General features: G+C 41.4%; 1 protein-coding gene across 1 annotated transcript in view; it reads left to right on the plus strand.

The window, feature by feature from the left end:
- The window catches only part of LOC120516009 (collagen alpha-6(VI) chain-like), a 202,962-nt gene that overhangs the window by 17,135 nt on the left and 162,642 nt on the right, over positions 1-23,185 (plus strand). The window contains exons 3-5 of the mRNA XM_039737435.1: positions 8,027-8,611; positions 13,266-13,880; positions 20,463-21,017. Coding sequence (XP_039593369.1) covers positions 8,027-8,611; positions 13,266-13,880; positions 20,463-21,017 — 1,755 coding nt within the window. The remainder of the gene's footprint in view (positions 1-8,026; positions 8,612-13,265; positions 13,881-20,462; positions 21,018-23,185) is intronic.

The raw sequence follows: 23,185 nt of genomic DNA on the forward strand, positions 1-23,185 counted from the left end.
TCGTCGATTGGTGGGCATGCATAATCTGCTCTGTACATCTCCCAGATGTAGTTGTCATCTGACAGATTTGGTGATCTAACTCATAAAATGCCACAATAAACAGGAGGAGCGCGGCTACAGGCTCTGATGACTGGCAACCAAGTTTTGATCTGTTTATGTCTGAGCTAACTGAGATAATTGAGAGTCAAATGGCTGCACATCTGTCAAAGGGAAAGGACTGGGAAAAAGAAAAGCACATCTGGTTTGTGTTGCAGTTCACAATGTGTTAGATTTCCATTGAAATGGGATGTGAGTTATTCCTGGATTGGCAACGTGGCTCCGTTTAAGGTTCTGACCCTGGAAAATATTTCGCCCCCGGATATATGTTTTTAAATCTATACAGTTGGCTTCATTTCTTGTTGGCCTGGACAACAGATGAAAACCTGGGAATCTTTCCAAAAGGATTAATATGAACATCCTTGGGGATAAAGGCCTTGATTTTAATCTTGTGGCTGTAAACATTTGGTCAGGGGGTTGCAGTGTCGGGGTACTCTTAAAACACAAGGAGAATGAAGTTGACTTATTCCAAAAAAGATCAAATTAGCACCGGTTAAGTTACAGGATTCATCATTTCATTGGCAGATGCTGTGCAGGGACACATTTGGAAGTAAAAGGAGACAACTTGAAATGGCCTGATGGCACAGTGGTTAGCCCTTTTTCCCCCTCAACTTCAGAGTGCTGGGTTCAATTATTAGCCCTGTAATTAAAAACGCAAACAAGCATAAAACGTTGGTGCACCTGCAGGCAAACCTGAATAATTAAAAGCAAATGTGAAGGACTGGGGCAAAGAAAAAAAAAAACATCTTTACAGACACAAGTCTCAAGAGTGACTGCGCGAGATGGCAACACTTCCGGGCCAGGCAGGAAGAGGCGGGTCTAGGAGGACAGACACCGGAATTGAAGTCAGAGCTGGTTAGGCTGTCAATCATCCAGTCTGTAGATAGAAAATGAAGATGCGTTAGTAAACAGCGCCACCCTGTAGATCAATGAGGAATTACCACCGCCAGAGCCTTGAAGCTGTCCCCAAGGCACAAGTGTGTGACAGCCTGTTCCCTGTGTGTAATTTTCCTCTTTGTGTTTTATTCCCAGGTGTTGGGATTTCTGCCTAATTCCAAAGATGCCCAGGTTGCATTTATTGGTGACTCTGCTTAGCCCAGAATGAAGGAACGGAAGTAGCACGGCAATGAATTGACACCAAGGGGTTGGTTCCTGCCTTGTGGCCAGTGCTGCCCTTACAGGCTCCATTCAGTAGGCCCACAGGTCTGCAATGGAATAGGCAGGTTCAGAAAACAAAAGAATTACTTCAAACACTGTCATTAGCCCGATTCGGATCAGATTAGTTTTACCCCAGGTCAGTGCTTGAAGTGTGCCCGTACAAACTGGTATTCTGCAGCAGCATTTCACCGTTTCCCATAATTAGTGCAGGCGCATTGTTGGTATAAGTAGATATCATGGATGTCAGATCAAAGAACGGGTTGCCCTTTATGGTTTCACTAAATTGAACACGTATGTCAAATCGAAGACCGTGTTTCACCCTAATGGCTGGTTTATAGTTCTTCATCAAGCATCACGCATGGGATATCTCCTAAAAAAAAGGTAACTATATGTCACATCAACGTAAATCCTTTGAAGATCTTTATGGCTCTGATTGGCCAGTTTGGTAATTATGTATTTCCTGAAACATGATTCCGTTGGTCTACCAATTTGAAAGTCAGTGAATGCATGAAAACGTGGATAAATCTGAGGGATGAATATGTTTGCCTATGGAAGAAAATGTGTAGTAAGAGGAGCTGTATAATATGTAAAGAAACTCAGAATGCAGTAGCCCAAGTCCGGGGCTGCTGAGATTTGTAATTCATAGCAACATCTTCAAATGCAGTAGCCCAAGTCCAGGGCTGATGGGGTTTGTAGTTCAAAGCAACAACTGAGAATGCAGTAGCCAAGTAGTAGCCCAAGTCCGGGGCTGCTGGGATTGGTAGTTCATAGCAACATGTCAGAATGCAGTAGCCCAAGTATGGAGCTGTTGGAATTTGGAGTTCATAGTAACAGTTTGAACCCAATAGTAGTCCAAGCTCTGGCCCCTGGATATGCAGTCTATAAAAAAGCCGTCTTAAAATGAGAGATGAGACATAGTCATAAAACCAAGCCGAGGTCATAACAGAATCTCTAACCCAGTGGTTCTTAAACTTTCTTTTCTTGCAACTCTTTTCTTCCGCTGTCCCTCATCCCTTTCCCCTTTGGAGAACTCCAACTGCTGTCCCCCTTAAAGACTCGCTATTGAATGGCAACCCAAGGTAAGGCTTCCCTCAAAACGTTCATGACCCTGTCACATTCAATAGGGGTATCAACCCAGTTTTGCCTATTGTATGTCTTTGCAACCCGCTATTGTTGCAGAACAGCCACCAAAGAATCGTGACAATCCCCTATGCCAATCTCTTGTGTGTTTCGAATGGCAACCCATAATAAGGTTTCCCAAAAACCATTTGAGACCCTTTGTCCTTCAATATGGGTCACATCCCATAATTTAAGAAACACTGTTCTGCCCGATTGCACGTCAAGTTTAAAACACGATTCAAAAAGTCAGAAGTCTTGAAAACCAAAGCAAGATGGAATACCAGACGAGAATTAGACACACAGAGAATCGCACACCAACGCTGTTAATATTCTAATCTTAGACACTAAAGTGTAGCAATTGCAAGACACATAAAATGGTGATTTTGGGGACTTCAGGAACCCAACAAGCCTACACCCGACTCGCACACTCATACACAGAGACATGTAAAACAGAAGCACAAATGAACTGATGGTAACAAATACATTAAACAAATAAAGAGGGCAAAAAGCAATTAACAAACAACACTTATGAAAATGCCAACCCCCCAATAACTCCTAACAGTGATAGTTAATTAACTAACACAGAACAAGACCCAACAAAACGCTAAGTCAGGGGCTGCTGGAATTTGTAGTCCATTTAAGTAGCAGTGCTGAAAAAGGGATGTGTGCGTTGAACTTTAAGTGGTGACTCTGGTGACATCACACATGGTGTTCTCCTGGTGCCTTCTGGGAATGATGATCGTCATGGCTAAATAAAAAAAATAAATAAAAAAAAAAAAAACACTTTTCCCAGCAGGCTTTGGCAGATGTCTCTACAATGTCTACAAAAAACTCTTGTTCATAATAGTCACTGCTATAATTATACAATACAATACAATACAGTTTATTTTTGTATAGCCCAAAATCACACAGGAAGTGCCGCAATGGGCTTTAACAGGCCCTGCCTCTTGACAGCCCCCCAGCCTTGACTCTCTGAGAAGACAAGGAAAAACTCCCAATAAAAACCTTGTAGGGAAAAATGGAAGAAACCTCGGGAAAGGCAGTTCAAAGAGAGACCCCTTTCCAGGTAGGTTGGGCGTGCATTAGGTGTCAAGAGAAGGGGGTCAATACAATACAATACACAGAACAGAACAAATCCTTAATACAGCATAAAATAAAATTTTAGAAGTATGGAGCAGAATTTAAACAGTTGATGATATCCCATAATAAGATTTGGATATTTTTAGAGTCCTGGAGACCTCATCCATCAAGCTGCCTCCCCATTTGGCCATTCCACGGCTGTAACATTTCTCGCCAGCCAATCCGATGAAAGGACCCCTCTTTCCCATGATTCCTGTGATCCTCCATCAGGGATGACTTTACCATAGGCAGGCAAACAACTTGGCAGGTGGGCGTGGCACCAATGCCACATTTGAGTACCAGAAGAGAAACAGAATAGGTGAGGGTTAGTATTCAAATTAACTATCATGTTACTTATGTTTTAGTGCTAATGACTAACAACAGAGATGCAGTCTGTACAGTTAATCAGCAGCTCTAGTCAGGATATGCTAAACTGAAGTAGTGAGGATTTAAAGGCTGAGACTGAAGGGGCATCTCTTATAGAAGCAGGAGACCATTCCACAGTTTAGGGGCCCTGTAACTAAAAGCTCGACCTCCCACTGTTATTTTATTAATCCTTGGAATCCTAAGCAGACCGGCATCTTGAGATCTTAATGTGCGCTCAGGTTTGTAAGTCATGATAAGTTCAGACAAGTAAGCGGACCTTGGCCATTTAATGCTTTATATGTTAAAAGGAGGATTTTGAAATCTGCCCTAAACTTAACTGGGAGCCAGTGTAAGGATTTAAGAACTAGAGTTATGTGTTCATATTTTCTTGTTCTTGTAATAATTCTAGCAGTGGCATTTTGGATTAACTGGAGGCTGTATAGAGAACAGTTTGACCAGCCAGTGAACACCGCATTGCAGTAGTCAATCCTACTAGAGATAAATGCATGAATTAATTTCTCAGAATCCTGTTTATTTAGAAAGCGCCTTAATTTCCTAACATTTTTAAGATGGAAGAAACATGTTTTGGACGACTTTGTAATATGCTTTAAATGACATGCTAGAGTCAAAGATAACTCCTAGATTGCGGGCTGATTCAGTAAAATTAATTGGGATTCCAACTGAGTTAAATGATGACAAAATATTGCTGTGATCAGCGTCATTCCCTCAACAATTAACATCTCTGTTTTATCTGTATTTAAAGACAAGTAGTTCTCATTCATCCATTCCTTTAATTCACTAACACAACTAATTAAAGACAACATCGGAGAAACTTCATTTGATTTAAATGAAAGGTATAACTGGGTGTCATCTGCATACAGTGAAAATTAACATTATGTTTCCTAATGAGAGATCCCAGTGGAAGCATGTAAAGTGAAAACAGTAAAGGTCTGAGTACTGAGCCCTGTGGGACACCATATTGAACTTCTGTGTATAATGATGGAGTACTGTCAGCACATTTCTGTACATACTGGAATCGATTTGATAAATAAGAACTGAACCAAGCGAGCACGGGCCTGTAAGCCCAACGTCATTTTCTAGCCTGTGCAGTAAAATCGAATGGTCAATGGTGTCAAATGCTGCACTTAAGTCCAACAACATAATTACAGTGGAGTTTCCTTCATCAGAGGATATCAGAATGTCATTTACAACCCGTGTTAGTGCCGTTTCTGTACTATGACCAGTCGAAACCAGACTGGAATTTCTCAAATAAATTGTATGCATAAGGTGTGACTGAAGCTGACTGGCGACTACTTTTCTAGTATTTTAGAGAGAAATGGTAAATTTGAAATAGGCCTATAATTATTTAGTATGTGTGGGTCTAGGTCTGACTTTTTAAGTAAAGGTTTAATGACTGACACTTTTAGTGCATCAGGTACGGTGCCATGCAGTAATGAACTATTGATAATGGTTAGAATAGGCTGCAAGAACATCCATTGCACTTTTTACTAGTTTTGATGGCACCGGATCAGGGAACAAGTAGTGGGCTTCATTTTAGTAATTAAAGTTAAGACTTCCTGCTCAGTTACAGGATTAAAATTACTAAAGTGCTGAATGCAGTGTGAGACAGGGCCTGCTAAGCTATGTGGCAGTAGGGGGCGCTAGTGCTCCCTTGAACCCTCAGGTATAACTCCAGACAGTAGGTAAAAGTCCAAGACTTTTTATTTTCTTTCACAGTGCACCAAGCACCCTCCACACTACTCATATATTAAATACAATAACAATACTCTTTAACAATCCTCCTCCTCACCCAGACACTTGCTCCTCTACCTCCCAGCTCAGCTCAGTGTCTGGACTGAGGCACCGTCCTTTTATAGCCCCTGACCTGGAGGTGTTCCTGTCCCAGCTGTCCACAGTTCCTTATTCCTTCCGGGTCAGGGAAATCAGTCTTTTACTTCACCCCGGGAACATTCCATTCCTTCCCGTCACATGACCATGACGTACTCCTCAGAGCCCATAAGTCCCCCCACAGCGACTCCTGGTGGTCCCCAAGGTATCCAGCAGGGCTGTGTATAAACACTACAGAGTCCATAAGGCCCTGCTGGACCTCGGGGCACGATCCTGCTGTCGGGAGAGCTCCTCCTGGTGGCCTGGGGGTGTGTACCAGCCTGGGAAGCCGGCAGTCCTCCACAGCTAGTACAGTGGAACCTCGGTTTGCGAGCATAATTCATTCCGGAAACGTGCTCGCAGTCCAAAGCACTCGTATATCAAAGTGACTTTCCCTATAAGAAATAATGGAAACTCTGATGATTCATTCCACAACTCAAAACTATTCATATAAAAATGATTAATACAAAATATAAAGTAAAAATACATAAAACAAATTAACCTGCACTTTACCTTTAAAAAGAATTATGGTTGGTGTGAGTGAGTTTCAAAACTCTTGTGGGATTCCACCCAACGGGACGACACACGGAAGAGCATCCCAAAGTCTCCCAGCGCTGTAGCAGTTCGCCGTATAAGCGCATCCAAAAAATTGCAGACATGCTATAAGCGCCTGCCGTCGATGGGTGATACAAGGAACATTATAAAGATCCTGCTACAATAAATAACAACGCAGTTGCTCTTTCAAGCTGAATAAAGCTGGTGTTGTTAAAGTACTGAGACTCAGCTTCGTGTTTTGGGGAGCAAGATGGGGACTCGCACTTCACAGCACACACACACACACAGTCACACACACACAGTCACAATGCTGTAGTAAGCAGTATACGCTCGTACGGATGTTGACTATATGAGTGAGGCACACAGATTCAGACGGAGAATAGGAAATGATTGCCCTCAAGAGAAGAGAGAGAGGAAGAGAGAGAGAGAGATAAGGAGAGAGAGAGATAAGGAGAGAGAGAGACGTGAGCGAGAGAGAGAGACGCGAGCGAGAGAGAGAGTAGAACCATCATCTCAGTTGTGATCACATGACACTCAGCAAAGTGTATTCATACTACTCGTATTGCAAGACATCGCTCATTTATCAAGTCAAAATGTATTAAAACATTTAGCTCGTCTTGCAAAACACTCGTAAACCAAGTTACTCGTAAACCGAGGTTCCACTGTATTTGGTTTGTACTGTGATGCAGAGATCTAGGATCTCATATTTTTAATTTTCTCATTGAAGAAGTCTGTACTGCTAATATCTGTTGGTATTTTGCGCTGTTGATCTGAATTCCCATTTGTTAATTTAGCCACTGTTCTAAGCAGTACCCGAGGATTTTTATTATTGCTATCTAACCCAGTAACTGAACTGAAAGGCATAGATGATAAGTGGAAATGAAATACACACCACCAAATTTTTTCTTCTGCCAATGCACTTCAGCGTTCTACATTTTTCAAACAGAGCTCATTTTTTGAATATTTTTTTTTTCTTTGTTTCACAACTGACTACTCATTTTGTCCACCGTGATTGTTTTAGTGCGTCACATGGTACACAACAATAACAAAACGAAGCAACATCTTTGAGTGAAAATTGTGATCTGACTGTTTAAACTCGGATCTGATATCCATTTTCTACCGATTACCTGGTCCAGGACGTGGGAGAAGCAATCTAAGAAAAGATACCCAGACGTCATTTGTTTCCATCACTTCTGTGAACTCCTCTGGGGGATACCAAGTTAGTCCCAGGCCAGCTGGGAGATAAAATCTGTCCAAAGTGTCCTAGGTCTGCTTCATGGTTGGACATCCCTGAAACATCTCTGTAGTAGGCGGCCAGGAGCTATCCTAATCACATGCTCAAACTACCTACATTAACTCCTTTCGATATGAAGTGGCAGCAGATCTACCTCTGAGCTCCTCACCATATTGTTAAGGCTGATCCCACACACCCCGCGATGGAAGCTCTTTTCCGCTGTTAGAATCCACAATTGAGTTCTTTCTCTAGTGTAGATCAACCGGAAATTCGAGAGCTTTGCATTTCAACTCCTCAGTAATGCCATGTGGTTTTTGGTTTCTACACGAAAATCTGATATGCAGAAAAATTGGAATCAAGTCATATCAGAGTGGCAGGGGAAAACACAACCAATAAAGTGTATAGTAGGACTCTAAGTCTAAGGTAATGACGCGGTAGGTGCAAGGTGATTGTGTATGGTGTGTGCTGATGATTTCTTCTTATATCTTCCAGATACCAAAGAATGGTTTGGCGATGTGGTGTTCTTGGTGGACGACACCGACAGTATGGGGAGAAGCGATTTCAGCAGAGTGAAGAATTTCCTACAAAATGTGATAAAACAGTTTGATGTTGGGATGGAGAAATACCGAATCGGTGTCTCACAGTTCAGCAGTAAAGCCAAGACAATGATCTTCCTCAACTCTACTAAGACTGTTGAGACCTTAACCAACCAGATCGATAAAGAAATCACTTACAAAGGCGGGGAGGCCAAAACAAGTTTGGCTCTCAAGAATGCCTTTGATGTTCATTTCAACAAGTCCTCGGGAAGCAGGAGGAAAGAAGGAATCCCTCAGCTTCTCGTCGTCATTTCGTCGGAGAACTCTACCGATGAGCTGCAGAAAACGGTCAGGACCATGAAAGATTATGGCGTCAAAATCGTTTCAATTGGACTTAAAAATGCTGACACCATGAAAAATGCTGACACGCATCACTTCTTCAGCTATTCTTTCAACGACTTAAGAGCATCAATCAGAAATGTTTCCAGTTTAATAAAAGATGAAGTTAACAGTCAATTTAGGACCAAACAGCAACCAAGAGGTAAGGACTTTCCTTTCTTAAATTGCTTGAAATGAAGTGGCTACAATGGACGGAAGATTTTCAAGTGAAACTCTGAATCCAATAAAGTAGAGTATAGGTGGTGGATTTGGAAATCCTTCAGTGCCCTTCATTTTTTACCACATTTTGTTATGTTGCATCTTCCTGTCCTCGTCATCTTGCTCTGTTACACCCATCACCTGCATGTCCTCTCTCACCATTAATACCCCAAAATGACAAAGTGAAAAAAATGGAAACCTCCCATTGACAGGTATTCAGATCCTGGATTCAGCTGAAGCCCCATTTGATTCCAGCCTGGAGCTTAAAGTGACAAGCTTCTCACACATGAATTTGAGGGTTTTCTGCCATTCATCTCTGTAGATCTTCTCAAACCCTGTCAGGTTAGATGGAGGCCATCGGTGGACAGCTGTGGTGTGTTCAGGTCTCTCCAGAGATGTTTGTTTGGGTTCCAGTCTGAGCTGTGACCAGGCCACTCAGGAACTTTCACAGAGTTGTCCCTAAGCCACCCTTGTGGTGTCTTCCTGTTGGAAGGGAAACATTTGGTCTAGTCTGAGGTCCAGAGCACTTTTTCATTGAGGGTATTGCTGTTCTTTGCTCTGTTTAGCTTTCCAACAACCTTATATAGTCTCCCAGTCTCTGATGCTGCCACCTCTTGAATGGTATCATGCAGGTGATGAGAGATGACTGGTTTCCTCCAGACATGAGATTAAATTTGGTTTCATCAGACCAGAGAAACCTTTTGGTGCCTCAAAGCAAACTCCTAATGGACTTTAATGTGTCTTTTACTGAGGACAGGCTTCTTTCTGGTCACTCTGTTGTAAAGCTCAGATTAGTGGAGTGTTGCAGTAGTGGTTGCCCTTCTGGAGGTTTCTCCCATCTCCACACAGGTTCTCTGGAGCTCAGCCAAAGTGACCATTGGGTTCTTGGATATCTCTCTTACAAAGGCCCATCTCCCCTAATTGCTCAGTTTGGTCAGTCAGCCAACTCTAGGAAGACTCATGGTTGTCCCAAATGTCTTCTTTCTAAGAAGTATGAAGGCCAAAGTACTATTGGGAACCTTTAACGTTACAGAAGTTTTTTTTTGTAGTCCTGTCTGTAGACAGTTCCTTTGACCTGATACCTTGGTCATTGCCAACTGTTCACCTTCTATAGACAGGTTTGTACCTTTCCTAATCAGTTCAATCAATTGAATTGACCACAGGTGGACTCCAAAACATCTCAATGATGATTAATAGAAGGGGATGCCCCTGAGGCAAATATCATGTGTCATAGCAATGGGTCTGAATGTTTGTGTCAATGTGATATTTCTCTTTTTATTTTTAATAACTTTGTAAAAATTCCTAAAATCCTGTTTTCACTTTCATATGATTCTGAGGTATTGAGTGCTGCTCGATGAAAGAAGGAATGAATTGAAATGAATGTACAGTACAGTAGCAGAAGGCTGTAACTCCACAAAATGTGGAAAAAGTGAAGGGGTCTGAATGTGCATTGAAGGGTCTAGCTTTGTATTTGGCAAATTTAGATAAGCAAGCTAAAAAAAGTGATGTAGTCAGCTGTCCCCAGTTAGATTGCCTTCTATGTTTGGTTCTCATTTATTTTTAGGTTGACTGCAGACTATAAATTGACCCACTGTGTGTAAGTGTGAGAGTGTGCCCTATGATAAACATTCATCCCATCCAATGTTTGGGTGTGCATTGTGCCCTGTAATGTAGCGACAGACTGCACATACTAAGGAAATTTCACTGGAGAACGTGCCTGTGATGGTAATGACAGTGGCACTGTCACCACGTACACAGGGCACTGATGAAATCTTATGAATGGAACCCAAAAGATTTTCATCAGATTCTATAATCAGAGGTGATACAACTCTGTGATGGGCTGTTCAGTTTTCTACACTGTGGTATGCTGGGTTAATAAAATCACTTCAAGAGAGGACCACCAAATCAACAAGCTAATTAAAAGGGGCAGGTTTAGCTATGGGATACACTCTGGACCTGCTGGAGGTTGTAGTGAATCGAAACAGAACTGAGTGCTATTATGAACACATACATTTATATAGTGCCTCACTGGGACTGTCAAGTCAGGGGGGTTTTTTGTTTTCTTTATAATTCTCTATTATATAGTGCCTTTCATATCTATCTATCTATCTATCTATCTATCTATCTATCTATCTATCTATCTATCTATCTATCTATCTATCTATCTATTATATAGTGCCTTTCATATCTATCTATCTATCTATCTATCTATCTATCTATCTATCTATCTATCTATCTATCTATCTATCTATTATATAGTGCCTTTCATATCTATCTATCTATCTATCTATCTATCTATCTATCTATCTATCTATCTATCTATCTATCTAAAGTTCAACACTTATGCACAGCACATGGGAGTGAGATTTAAAATGAGAGAGCAACACCTGTTTTATTTTATTATGGATCTCCCTTGCCAGTTTTTGGGTGATACAGGTCATGTTTTTTTTTTCTTCAAACAGAACTATTTAGACCAGGGCTCTCCAACCCATTTATAAAGCTTGCATGTGCACAAAAAAGAGGCTTGAAATCTACGTAAGGCACTTTCCATGCAAACACCTGGATTTATAAAAGAAAACTTGACAGCTCGTTTGTATATTTATGGCAACTCTGAATTATGTGTATGCAATGCTTCGGAGAAACCGGAAAATAACGTTACCCCCTGATCATGCCAGCCAAGCCAGGTGACTAGAATATAATAATTCATATCACAGCACAGAGCAGTTATTATTATATGACATATTATGACACATTATAATAAGCACATTATAATAAACATATAAAACATTATAATAAACAAACATGTAAAACCTCAGAAGTGATGAATATGATGTACAGTCCATATATAATAATTCCTGTCACTGTGCCATTACTGTAATGTGCGTTGACAGTCATACCTGAAAAGTGATCACTATGACGCACAGCCTGTATTTTAGTTACTTTATAAGAGGACCAATGCTGCGTATTTGCATTCACATTTTTGTAGTTTTTGTCAGTTTATATCAGCTACCTGTTGTCACTTCTCAGCAAACTGGCTGACAGGTCAAGAACATCTTCAGCTAAGTTTCATTCCTTCATGGCCACTGTGGTAGAAGCCTTTGGCTTTACTGGTGAGGCACTACGTTCATTTTTTATATGGTGTGGGTGTACTTATATAAAACCTGACATATTTTTGCCAACATAAAAAGTCAATTTACAGCTGTGTCTGGTTCTCCTAATGTAATCGCAGCAGTTTACTTGACTCACATTGCAATTAGGACGCCTAACAAGAATGATGCTGCTTTTGTTAACCATAGACAGAGACATTCCATTAATGCACTAGTACAATACAATACAATACAATTTAATACAATTTATTTTTGTATAGCCCAAAATCACACAAGAAGTACCGCAATGGGCTTTAACAGGCCCTGCCTTTTGACAGCCCCCCAACCTTGACTCTCTAAGAAGACAAGAAAAAAAAATCCTTGTAGGGAAAAAATGAAAGAAACCTCAGTAAAGGCAGTTCAAAGAGAGACCCCTTTCCAGGTAGGTTGGTCATGCAGTGGGTGTCAAAAAGAAGGGGGTCAATACAATACAATACAATACACAGAACAGAACAAATCCTCAATACAGTATAAAAATAAAAAATTTACAAGAATGGAGCAGAATTTAACAGTAGATGATATCCCATAATATGATTTGGATTTGTTTTGAGTCCTGGAGAACTATTGGCCATTCCACAGCTGAAACAGTGCTGGACCAGCCAAACCGATGAAAAGACCCCTCTACCCCATGATTCCTGGGGGAATATGTGATGCTAAGTTGAGACTGACAAACTCGCGTCTCCATGGCCTGGTCAACCTGAGATTCATTTATTTTTAGGCAAACTCCAGTTTTTCGTATTTTCTATACTATTTTTTGTATGAGTATGTGGCAGGGAATAGTGGCTACCCACTCAGACGCTGGCACCTCATGCCTTTTCCCAGACCCCCAGAACACAGAAGAGAGGCGCTGTAGGTTGACAGATGATCTTGTGTACTCATTTGCGCCGTGCACTTGAACGCAGGTGGGAGGGTCTGGACGTGTCCAGCCAATGAACAAACGTCTGCAGCATTGTGATTGCGAATATATGAAGCTGATTTGCATCGAGTTGCATTCACGTACACACATTTACAAGGTGATTGTCATTTATGAAGGGTAAGTCGCGTAGAAATGTGTATGCCATGTTTTATAAAGCTGATGATTTTTTCTGCATTTTCTTGAATCCACGTGAAGTTTTATAAAAGAGGCCACCCTGACTGGAACTGAAGATGCCTGATTTAGACCAACAGGTGAAGATTTTTACATGAAAGTAGGAGAGTTATGAGATCAGGGTATCATGTTTTACTGTCATCCTAGATATTGATCTCTTTTCCCAAGTGCCTGTTTGTCCCTCCATGTGAAACTGAATCTCAGAGCTCCTCAGGTTTTGGTCCTAAAACACGACTTGACAACATGCAGAGTGATAAATGAGAATCACGTTTGTAATCATCCCATACTCTGAGTAGAACAAAGTAAAAATGATTTGACTTCCTGCCAATCTCTGCCTAACCGTATGTTTTCTCTTTACTTTACAGTGTGTGAGGCCATAACCATGGCGGACATCTTGTTACTTGTCAGCAGCCCAGCCAACATTAAGCAGCTTAACTTCAACCATCTGAAGGCCTTCCTCTACAACGTTGTCGGTGCTTTCAATAACGTTAATGCTACCATCAGGATCGGCATGGTGACCTTCAACGACACACAGAAAGTGGAGTTTTCCCTTCGAGATCACAAAGACATAAGTCATATCCAGGACTACATCAAGAACATTGCGCACTATGAGGGAACACCAGACATAAACACCGGAGCAGCCCTGCGATTTGTGAAAGATCAGTTTACAAGGAGTCATAATGGTCAGACAGGAGTCCAGCAAGTGGCCATTGTGATCACCGACAGGGTCTCCAACGACAGCGTGACCGAGGCTGCGTCTGCTCTCCATAAAGACGGCGTGGCGGTGTTTGCCGTGGGAATCAAGGAAGCCAACGAGGCCCACCTGAATGAAATCGTTTCAGACACTGATGAACATCGGGTATTTGTGGACACTTTTGTGCAGCTGTCGGCGATTGAAGATAAACTGCTGACAACGATCTGCAATGACATCCGCAGAAAAGTCTATCAAATCCCAGAAATAACAAACATCCTGAAAAAAGGTAATCTTCATACTGGGAGAACCAGCAGAGAACCAGTGCTTACACGTAGTGGTGCATGTGGAACGTGGGGGGAAGAAAAATGGTTTAGTGTTAATGTAAGTGCTTATAAAGGTTTAGCTTCTCTTCACAAATTGAGCCATCAGTGAAACATTATAAATATCTCAGTTCTACTGTCAATCGACAACATGGTCTTAATTGTATGAGTCAGTGGAATTATTCGTGTGTGACTGGATTTGTCTTTGAGCGATTAGTAAATGTCAAGTTATACATGCGATTGGACAATTTGACGTCTTTATTAAAAGATGGAACGTGTCCTCTTCTTATTTGCAATGGTGATGGACAGGTTGGCAGATGAGATTAGACAGGAGTATGTATGTGAGAGTGGTACAGAATATGTACGAGAGAAGTGTGACCGTGGTGAGGTCTGCGGTGGGAGTGACGGAGGTGGGATTACATCAGGGATCGGCTCTGAGCCCTTTCTTATTGGCAATGGTGATGGACAGGCTGACAGACGAGATAAGACAGGAGTCCCTGTAGACTATAATGTCTGCTGATGACCTTGTGATCTGTGGAGAGAGTAGGGAGCAGGTCGAGGAGACCCTGCAGAGATGGATATACAGTATGAGAGGAGAGGAGAGGAATGAAGGTCAGTAGGACCACCACATCAGAATACATGTGTGTGAATGAAAGGGAGGTTAGTGGAGTGGTGAGGATGAGGGGAGTAGAGTTGATGAAGGTGGAGGAGTTTAAATACTTGGGATCAGCAGTACAGAGTAACGGGGATTGTGGAAGAGAAGTGAAGAAGAGAGTGCAGGCAGGTTGGAGTGGGTGGAGAAGAGTGTGAGGAGTGATTTGTGACAGACGTGTATCATCAAGAGTGAAAGGGAAGGTCTACAGGATGGTAGTGAGACCAGTTATGGTATATGGGCTGGAGACGGTGGCACAGGAGACAGAGCTGGAGGTGGCAGAGTTAAAGATGTTAAGATTTGCATTGGGTGTGACAAGGATGGACCGGATTAGAAATGAGGACATCAGAGGAACAGCTCAAGTTGGACGGTTGGGAGACAAAGTCAGAGAGGCGAGATTGCGTTGGTTTCGACATGTGCAGAGGAGACATGAGGGGTATAATGAGAGGAGGATAGAAAGGATAGAGCTGCTAGGAAAGAGGAGAAGAGGAAGGCCTAAGAGAAGGTTTATGGATATGGTGAGAGAGGACATGAAGGAAGGTGATGGGTGAGAAAGAACAAGATGACGAGGACAGGAAGAGATGGAAAAAGGTGATTCGCTTTGGCGTCCCCTAACAGGAGCAGCTGGAAGAAGAAGAAGAATTAAAAGATGAAATGTGTATGTGAGATTAGAGTCCATCTTGATGCGAATGAAGTGATGGTCTTTTGAATTCACTCAAACCCAATTATTGGGCGATTTTGGAACATGTTATGGACACAATGGAGGGCCCAAGTATTGTTGTTGTTCTGGCTCTGAAAGAGACAGTAAGAATTTTTGTAAAAGGCTCAGATGAGGAAGGCGAGGTATAAAAGAGAAGCAGAAGTTGTAACTGAAATGCCAGACCGCATTGTTGTTGTTATATTAGCAGCAGCAGCAAAAAAGTGCTGAGATATACGATTCGAAGGAGAGACATAGTCAGAAATCCAAAAAAGGTCAATACCGGAAAGACAGACAAATGGTTAATAAAATAAAAATGCGAGACAAAAATAAAAGTCAAATACCAGGGACTAATCAAATACTCAGAGATTCCAACTGGTATGCTAGTAACACTACAAAAAAAGTTTTGTGACACGATCAGAAGGAGAGAGGTAGTCAGAGAGCCAGAAAAGATCAATATTGGAAAAAACAGACACACAATTACCAAAACCAAAACGTGAGACGAAAACCAAAGTCAAAATACCAGGCACTAATCAAACACTCGGAGAGTCAGATTGTTATGCTAGTCACACCATTAAAAAGAGTTTTGAGGCAAATGGAAGAAGAGACGTAGTCAGAAATCCAGAAAGGGTCAATACCGGAAAGGCAGACGCACAGTTACCAGACTCCAAAAATCAAAAAAAGTCAAATATCAGGGACTGAACAAAAAATCGAAACATTGTATTGTTATGCTATTAACATTACAAAAGAGTTTTGAGACGTGATTGGAAGAAGAGACGGTGACCACCAGGGGGCACCACTAAGCCCCAAACTTCAGACACAATATCACCCAACACAGTCCCACATTCAAATGAAGTATTTTATTACAAATAAATCACCGAATGTGCAAAAGCAACCAAACCACATATGTAAGAGACAAGTACATCTTCTCTTTTCTCTTCTTCTGCTCCTCCAGTTCAGTGTCACCCACTGCCTCCGGACTCCAGGTGAGACAGTGGGCTCCTTTTAAGCTGGACTCGGGTACACTTCCAAAGCCATAGCATGTCCTCTTGGAAGCACTTCCGGGTCATACGGAAATCATGGAGGTTCTCCCCCAACAGCATCCTCCAATGGAACCTAGGGACCCCGACAGGACTGCAGTTCCCATGTACCCCTGCAGATGTCCATACTGGGACACCTCAGTGTGGTGTAGTGAGTCCACAGCTCAAGTCAACAGGGCCACTTTTTAAATAAATAATCGGGACATTCGCAGCTTAGACAGGGGGCATGGTAGTGTGGCCAAAGAGCTTACCAGGTGATTCGTGATGCAGACAGTCCTCGCTTAAGTGCACAGGTGAGGAGTCGTCCACGTCCGTAATTGTTGCCGGGAGCTGCTGATTGCCACACCTGATCCACGTCCCTGTGATATTTAATAGAAGCGCGAGGCGGATGAAAGGAGGAAAAAGAAAAGAAAGAAAATAGAAATGGAGGCGGCAGGAAGGAGAAAGCAGGTGGGTGTGAGAGAAAACGAGTGCTGAGTCGTTGATGTATGCAGGCAGCTGGGAGAGACGAGCCCTAGCTGGGTGTTTGGCCGACACCCAGGTGCCGACGGTAGTGGTCGCTCCTGCTGTCCAGGAGTGACTGGGAGAAGGATGGCTCGCGGCAGCGAAGGCAGCGGGAGTCGATCCATAGTGTGAGCGTCCTGGCCGTTGGGGGAAGCCAAGTCTCAGTCTGGCAGGGGCTGAACGAAATCAGGGATCGGGAGGCCACCAGACCAGTCAAGTGAAGAAGGTCAGCTGCAGGTTGGGTGACTCTCCTGGTGCATAGCCTGGATGGGAGAAGCCGGGGAGTCACCAGTAAAAGAAGGCACCGGGCTTTGTTTTAAAAAACTGCTTCAAGCTATTGTTTTAACCTTGTTGTTTTTAAAGGATTTTTTTTAGGGTGTTTTTAACCTCTCACAATTCACCGTTTTTTTATAGATTATTTATTTATTTATTTATTTATTTATTTTTATTATTCATTAATTTTATTACAATCAATACATAGCAATCAAGTTTTTACAAAAAAAAATTATGCTAAGAACAGATCGATCCCCACCCCTGAGAGAGAGAGCAAGCCAAACGGTGTAAAATTTAAGGCTTGTAAAAATACCTAAATCAACAAATTCTCTGTGCTTTATAAAATCATTTCAAAATATTACTGATTAGATCCTGCCATGTTTTGAAAAAAGTCTGAACGGATCCTCTAACTGAGTATTTGATTTTTTCCAATTTTAAATAATATAACACATCAGTTTCCCACTGACTTAAAAGAGGAGAGTTTGGGTTCTTCCAGTTTATCAGAATGAGTCTGCGTGCCAACATTGTAGTGAATGCCATCACAGTTTGTTTGTCCTTCTCCACTTTAAGACCCTCTGGAAGACCACCAGACACAGCTGTTAATGGGTTAGGAGGGATTGTGAGTCCAAGACTGTCTGAGAGGTAATTAAAAATTTTTGTCCAGAATAATGTTAATTTGGAGCAGGCCCAGAACATGTGACCCAGTGAGGCTGGGGCTTGGTTGCAACGTTCGCAGGTTGGCTCTCGCCCTGGAAACATTTTGGAGAGTTTTAGTCGAGACAGATGTGCTCGATATATAATTTTGAGTTGTATAATTGTATGCTTTGCGCATATGGAGCTCGAGTGAATTCTCTGCATTGCTACTTTCCACTCCTTTTCTGATATATTAATTGAGAGGTCATTTTCCCAGTGTCCTCTTGGATCTTTGAAAGGAAGGGATTAGATTATTTATTTATTAACTTTGAAGCACTGCACTATTTGGACGCTGTTTTTGGTTTGTTGATTTGAATAAAAGCACTTTGCAGTTTTGCACCATCCCCTTTCCTTCATTTTTGTGCCTCACTGTCCAGCTCATCGGTGACATTACCGACGGTGTCCAGAACCAAGATGACAGCGTGAAACAGAACCCACATCGTCACACTCGGGAGGAGCACTGCCACCTGTCATATGGGGGATGGAACTGCACCTGGCCTGGTACTTCTGCTGGTCCATCCTTTATATGCCTCTGGCCAGTCAAGAAGCACTTTCCTCATCCTGCTAACGTGTCCAACTGTCCTCCATGGTAATTACAAGACATAGTCAGAAAGGCAGAAAAAGGTCAATATCGGCGAGACAGCCACACAGTTGCCAGAATCAAAGTGAAAATACCAGCTGCAAATCAAAAAGCAGGAGAGCTGATGAAATGAATAGTTTTGAAAATCAAGAAGGGTGTTTGGAATCCATTAGCTCAGGTGCAGTGAGTGTGCAATCTGATCGGAAAAAGAATTATTGGGATACAGCATCAAGGACACGCTGCCTCAGCCATGCTGTCTGTTGAACTGCTTCTCATACGAGACGCTTCAGAGCCTTTCCTGTTCGGACCTCGCGGTTCACAAACAGTTTCACCTGAAGAACTCTAAACGCACTCAATCAGTCCATCAAGTGCTCCTGGTAGAACTTATAAGTCCAATCACCTCACTGTAAACTTGAGATACAGTTATAATATTGCACAACCTGCGCCACTTTATAAAGCGCATATTTACATATGATGATGATATCATTTTTAAGATAAAATGCAGCAAAATATGTTTATTATACAGATAAAACTTTAATTTCATTTAAATAATCTATATTGTTAATAATTAAACATGTGAGGACACAGTGCTGCAGCACTAGTGAGCTGCTGGCGCCCCATTCAGGGATTGTTCCTGCCTCACGCTGTATTTTTGCTGGTGGTGGCACGACACTGGAAGGACAGATAGATAGAATAATTAAACATGTACTATGAAGATATTTCAATGTTCCTTAAAAGTTTAGAAGAATCGTCGTTCTAAGCTTACAGATGGCTTAACGTCTATTACATAGCATCTTGCGTGAGGCAGGAACAATCACTGGACAGGGTGCCAGCTCATCACTACCACTGCGCCACCATGTCCTCATGTTTAATAATGTGCTTTAATTCCTATCATCATGAAAATGATATCACGTATACATCTCAGTGTTTTAATTATTCAGAGAGCTGTAATATCACGAATGTAATGGATTCTGTGTCCAGTCGGAGGAAGAGAAAGCCGGTTTAAAAAGCACGTAGTGATTCACACACATAGAGCACATAGAAGATCAAATACAAAACAAAGCATTTAACGTGCTGCTTTAGTTACGATGGGATTTGAGAAACTAGTAAATTAAACAACTTTAAGATGAAGTTTATGATGTTCTACTTTAATGACAAATACGTGATTAAAGTGGAAATTTAGAGATTAAAGTTGACATTTCGTGCCTTCTTCCCACTGTGTCCCTATTTTTTTTTTCTTTTCTCTGTACCCTAATAATCTTTCATATGACACTCAAACGGTGGGCTACAATTCGCCTTTTCACGGCGACTTTGATATCTGACAACTTCTTTTTTATTTCGGGCACTGTGCAACTTTGTGAACTTGAGCTTTCCAGTTTCTCCGACACTCTATGTCACTCAATCAACTTCCTTTTGTTGTTTAAACCAACAAATAGTACATTTTTTCTTTGCCACTACTTGGTATTCACTGAAATTCTTCTATTTCCCCCTGTGCTTTTGCTATTGCCTTTTCACTGAACGCTGAGCTTACTGGCTATTTATATTGATTTGCATATTGAAGAGGTGTAATTCTGGGAGAAGTTTGGGTGGGACAGCAGGCGAGTGCACGTGCGTTACTTTACACGTTGACCGGAATTTATGGAGTGAAAGAACGTGGAAGTTGACGAACGCACAGATTTATGCATCTGGATTTTTTTGTGCATACACACATTTCTGCTTTTGTCCGTACGCAGTGTTATAGTGTGAATTCTATGCACGGCGTTATGCATGAGGGCCCTGATCTTCTTAAACGATGGAGAAAAAGAACATAAAAATTAAAAAGTCCAAATTATATGAGAACACTAAGCAAAAGTCAAATACCCAAATACCATTAAAAATGGTTTGTTAACCAAGAAAAGTTTAAATTGGAAAGGAATAATTCAAGAAATACATGTGAAGTACGACGGTTCTTACTCATGTTGTTCCTTCAATGTATTTACAATGTAAACGTATGTGACTATTGGCACAGGCCTAAATGTGACTTTTAGAAAGTAAGAAATTTATTAACTGTATCCACCTTTTCAATTAAAACTTTTTTAATTGTGTTTATTATTTACTCTTTGCTTTTAGGCTGCGTCGAAACAGAAGAAGCAGACATTTTTTTTGTGGTTGACGGCTCATTCAGCATCGACAAGAGTCACTTTACTGAAATTAAGGATTTCCTTGTCGACGTAGTGCAAATGTTTGAAATAGGGCAGAGTAAAGTTCGGGTCGGACTGGTCCAGTATGCAGGGGATCCATCAATCGAGTTTAATATCGATGTTCATAAGACGAAAAACGATGTGCAGAAGGCCATCCAGAACATTCGGCAGAAAACACACACAAGTAATACTGGGAAAGCTTTAAATTACACTATGGAGCTCATCGCAAAAGCAAAGAACATTCGCAGTGTGCCGACATACCTGCTGACACTGACAGATGGAAGGTCGAAGGACGACGTAACCCAAGTAGCAATGGCTTTAAGGAGCAGCAAGGTCAAAACCTTTGCCATTGGTGTGAAAGGTGCGAATGAGACTCAGCTGCAGGAAATTGCAGGATCGAAAGAGGAAGTTTTTTACCTTAACCAATCCACCCAATTTAAGGAAATCAAAAATAAAATTTTCCGTGAAATTTGCACAACGACAGGTAAGATGATGTCATTCTTGGTGTCTCTAACGCACTGTGTCTAAACACTCTAAGCTCAACTCAGGCTTTGTTTCTTCTCCTCTTACCTTTACATCCAAGATGGAGGGCTTTATGAAAGGTGAGAGGTCATGGTAGTTTTCAAAAGGAGGGGGAATTAGGGAGGATTATTTTTTAAGGATTATTTTAACCTCTGGAAGTGGAGCCATGGTTAGAAACAGGCGTAATCAAGATTTCTTCACTCAGGCAGTGCTTCACAACTGGGCTCCCAAGACACAAATTCGGGTCCACACCTTGTGCAGCAACAACTGTTTTGGCCATTCGTGTCGAAGGAGAACTCAATTAGCTCCAGTGACCAGTTGGACTACTAGCTACAAAGATGTCTCTTCTTCACAGCTGATGTGAAGTGCAGGCCTATAAAACGTAAAACAGGCCTGAGTTCTGAAAATTAATCTTTAAAACTCCGACTCGTTCTGGTTTACCTGCCTATCCAAAATCAAAGCAGGCTTCTGTGCCAGTGGTGGACCTTGAGGCTCTGAGCGTGGCAAGAATTACGCCGTACTGACCGCACTGTAGCGGCAGTTTGAGGGAAGAATGAAATCGAAAGAAGGGAAGGGGATGTCTGAACTAGCCAAGGTCAAAAACGGACAATGAAGAATCAAGAAAAACAGGTTTGGGGTGTGAAACCGAAAATTATATTTGGGGAATATAGCAAGAAAAAACTATTAAAGATGCACAAGCTGAGTGTCAGGATGAGGTTGTATTGTTTATGCTACAATTACTAGTAGGAGAGAACAGCGGGACCAGAGGAAGAGACAGAAACAAAATGAGAGCTGAGGTCAAAACCGAGAAACCTAGAGATCTGTTATCGAAACAAAAGCAAAAACTAAGAGTCGTAGTCGAGAAACCAAAAAAACAAAAAGAGTTGTTTATATGCAAGAGTGAAAAAGGGTCTTGGAATCGGGATGTTGGACAAGGAAACACATCCAAAAGTTGGCCTTTTAACCAATGACGTTATGACATCTGAAGGCACACCCCTTCACACAGGATCACACTTTCAAATTGAAGACCTGCCTCTTCAACTCATTTATTGGTCAAGAGTTCTGTCTTCAATTCAAAACTGCGATTCCATGTGAAGGGACTTCCTGTCCACGGACTTCTTTCATTTATATACTGTCTACAGCATATGTGTTTGTATGTGTGTATATTTATTTATTTAACCAGGGGGCTCCGACCCCTCCTCACTTTGCTCACCAATCCCCGGGGGTGGGCACTGGGCACCCATTCTCTTGTGGCTGAGAAACCGTAAAGGCATTAGGGCTCCCCTCTGTTAGAGAAAGCGATTGTTTTTAAAGAGATGGCATACAGAGGAGTTTGAGGGGCGCAGGAGGAAGACGGTTTGGACCTTAGTTATTATAGAGAGAGAATCAGTTACTTGAATATTTCACTAAAACTGTCTATTTTAAATACCAATGAATAATAAAATATAGTAAAAAGTAAAAGTAGAGATAAAAAGTAAAATATAATAAAGCATAATTAAAATTAAATTACATTAACGCCTTGTCAAAAACAATATTGTGAATTACTTTATCCTCTAACTTAACATTCAAGGAATGTTGTTTTTTTGCATTTCTGTTCACATATTGTTTGGGATATTTTTTTCTTTTATGGTTTATTGGACAATTCTCTTTGTTCTTAATTTTATATATACGGAGCTCATTTTTGTTCATTTTCTTTTTTTTGACATTCATTATCGGCTCTTGCCGCTCTTTTTGTATCACAATCTAAAATTTGACGTTCTTGAATAGATAATTTGCTTTTCCATCTTGCCATTATAACTGACTGTGTGGAAGGGCGAGTTAGCAGCACTGAGACTGGCACGGGCTGGTATGGAGAGAGGATGTGTGTAGTAGGAGTAATGATTGGATAAGCAGCGTGGAGGGGCATGGTCAGGGCTGAATAACATGGGCATGACGGAAACCATTTCTAATGTAATAGAGAGAAGAGCATCTATCTATTAATTATATAGTGCCTTTCACATCTATCTATCTATCTATCTATCTATCTATCTATCTATCTATCTATCTATCTATCTATCTATCTATCTATCTATCTATCTAATGTTAAAGAATTCAAAACAGACATATAAAGTGTTGAATATCCCTGAGGAA

This window comes from Polypterus senegalus, chromosome 15 (assembly GCF_016835505.1).
Source record: "Polypterus senegalus isolate Bchr_013 chromosome 15, ASM1683550v1, whole genome shotgun sequence".
Lineage (NCBI taxonomy): Eukaryota > Metazoa > Chordata > Cladistia > Polypteriformes > Polypteridae > Polypterus > Polypterus senegalus.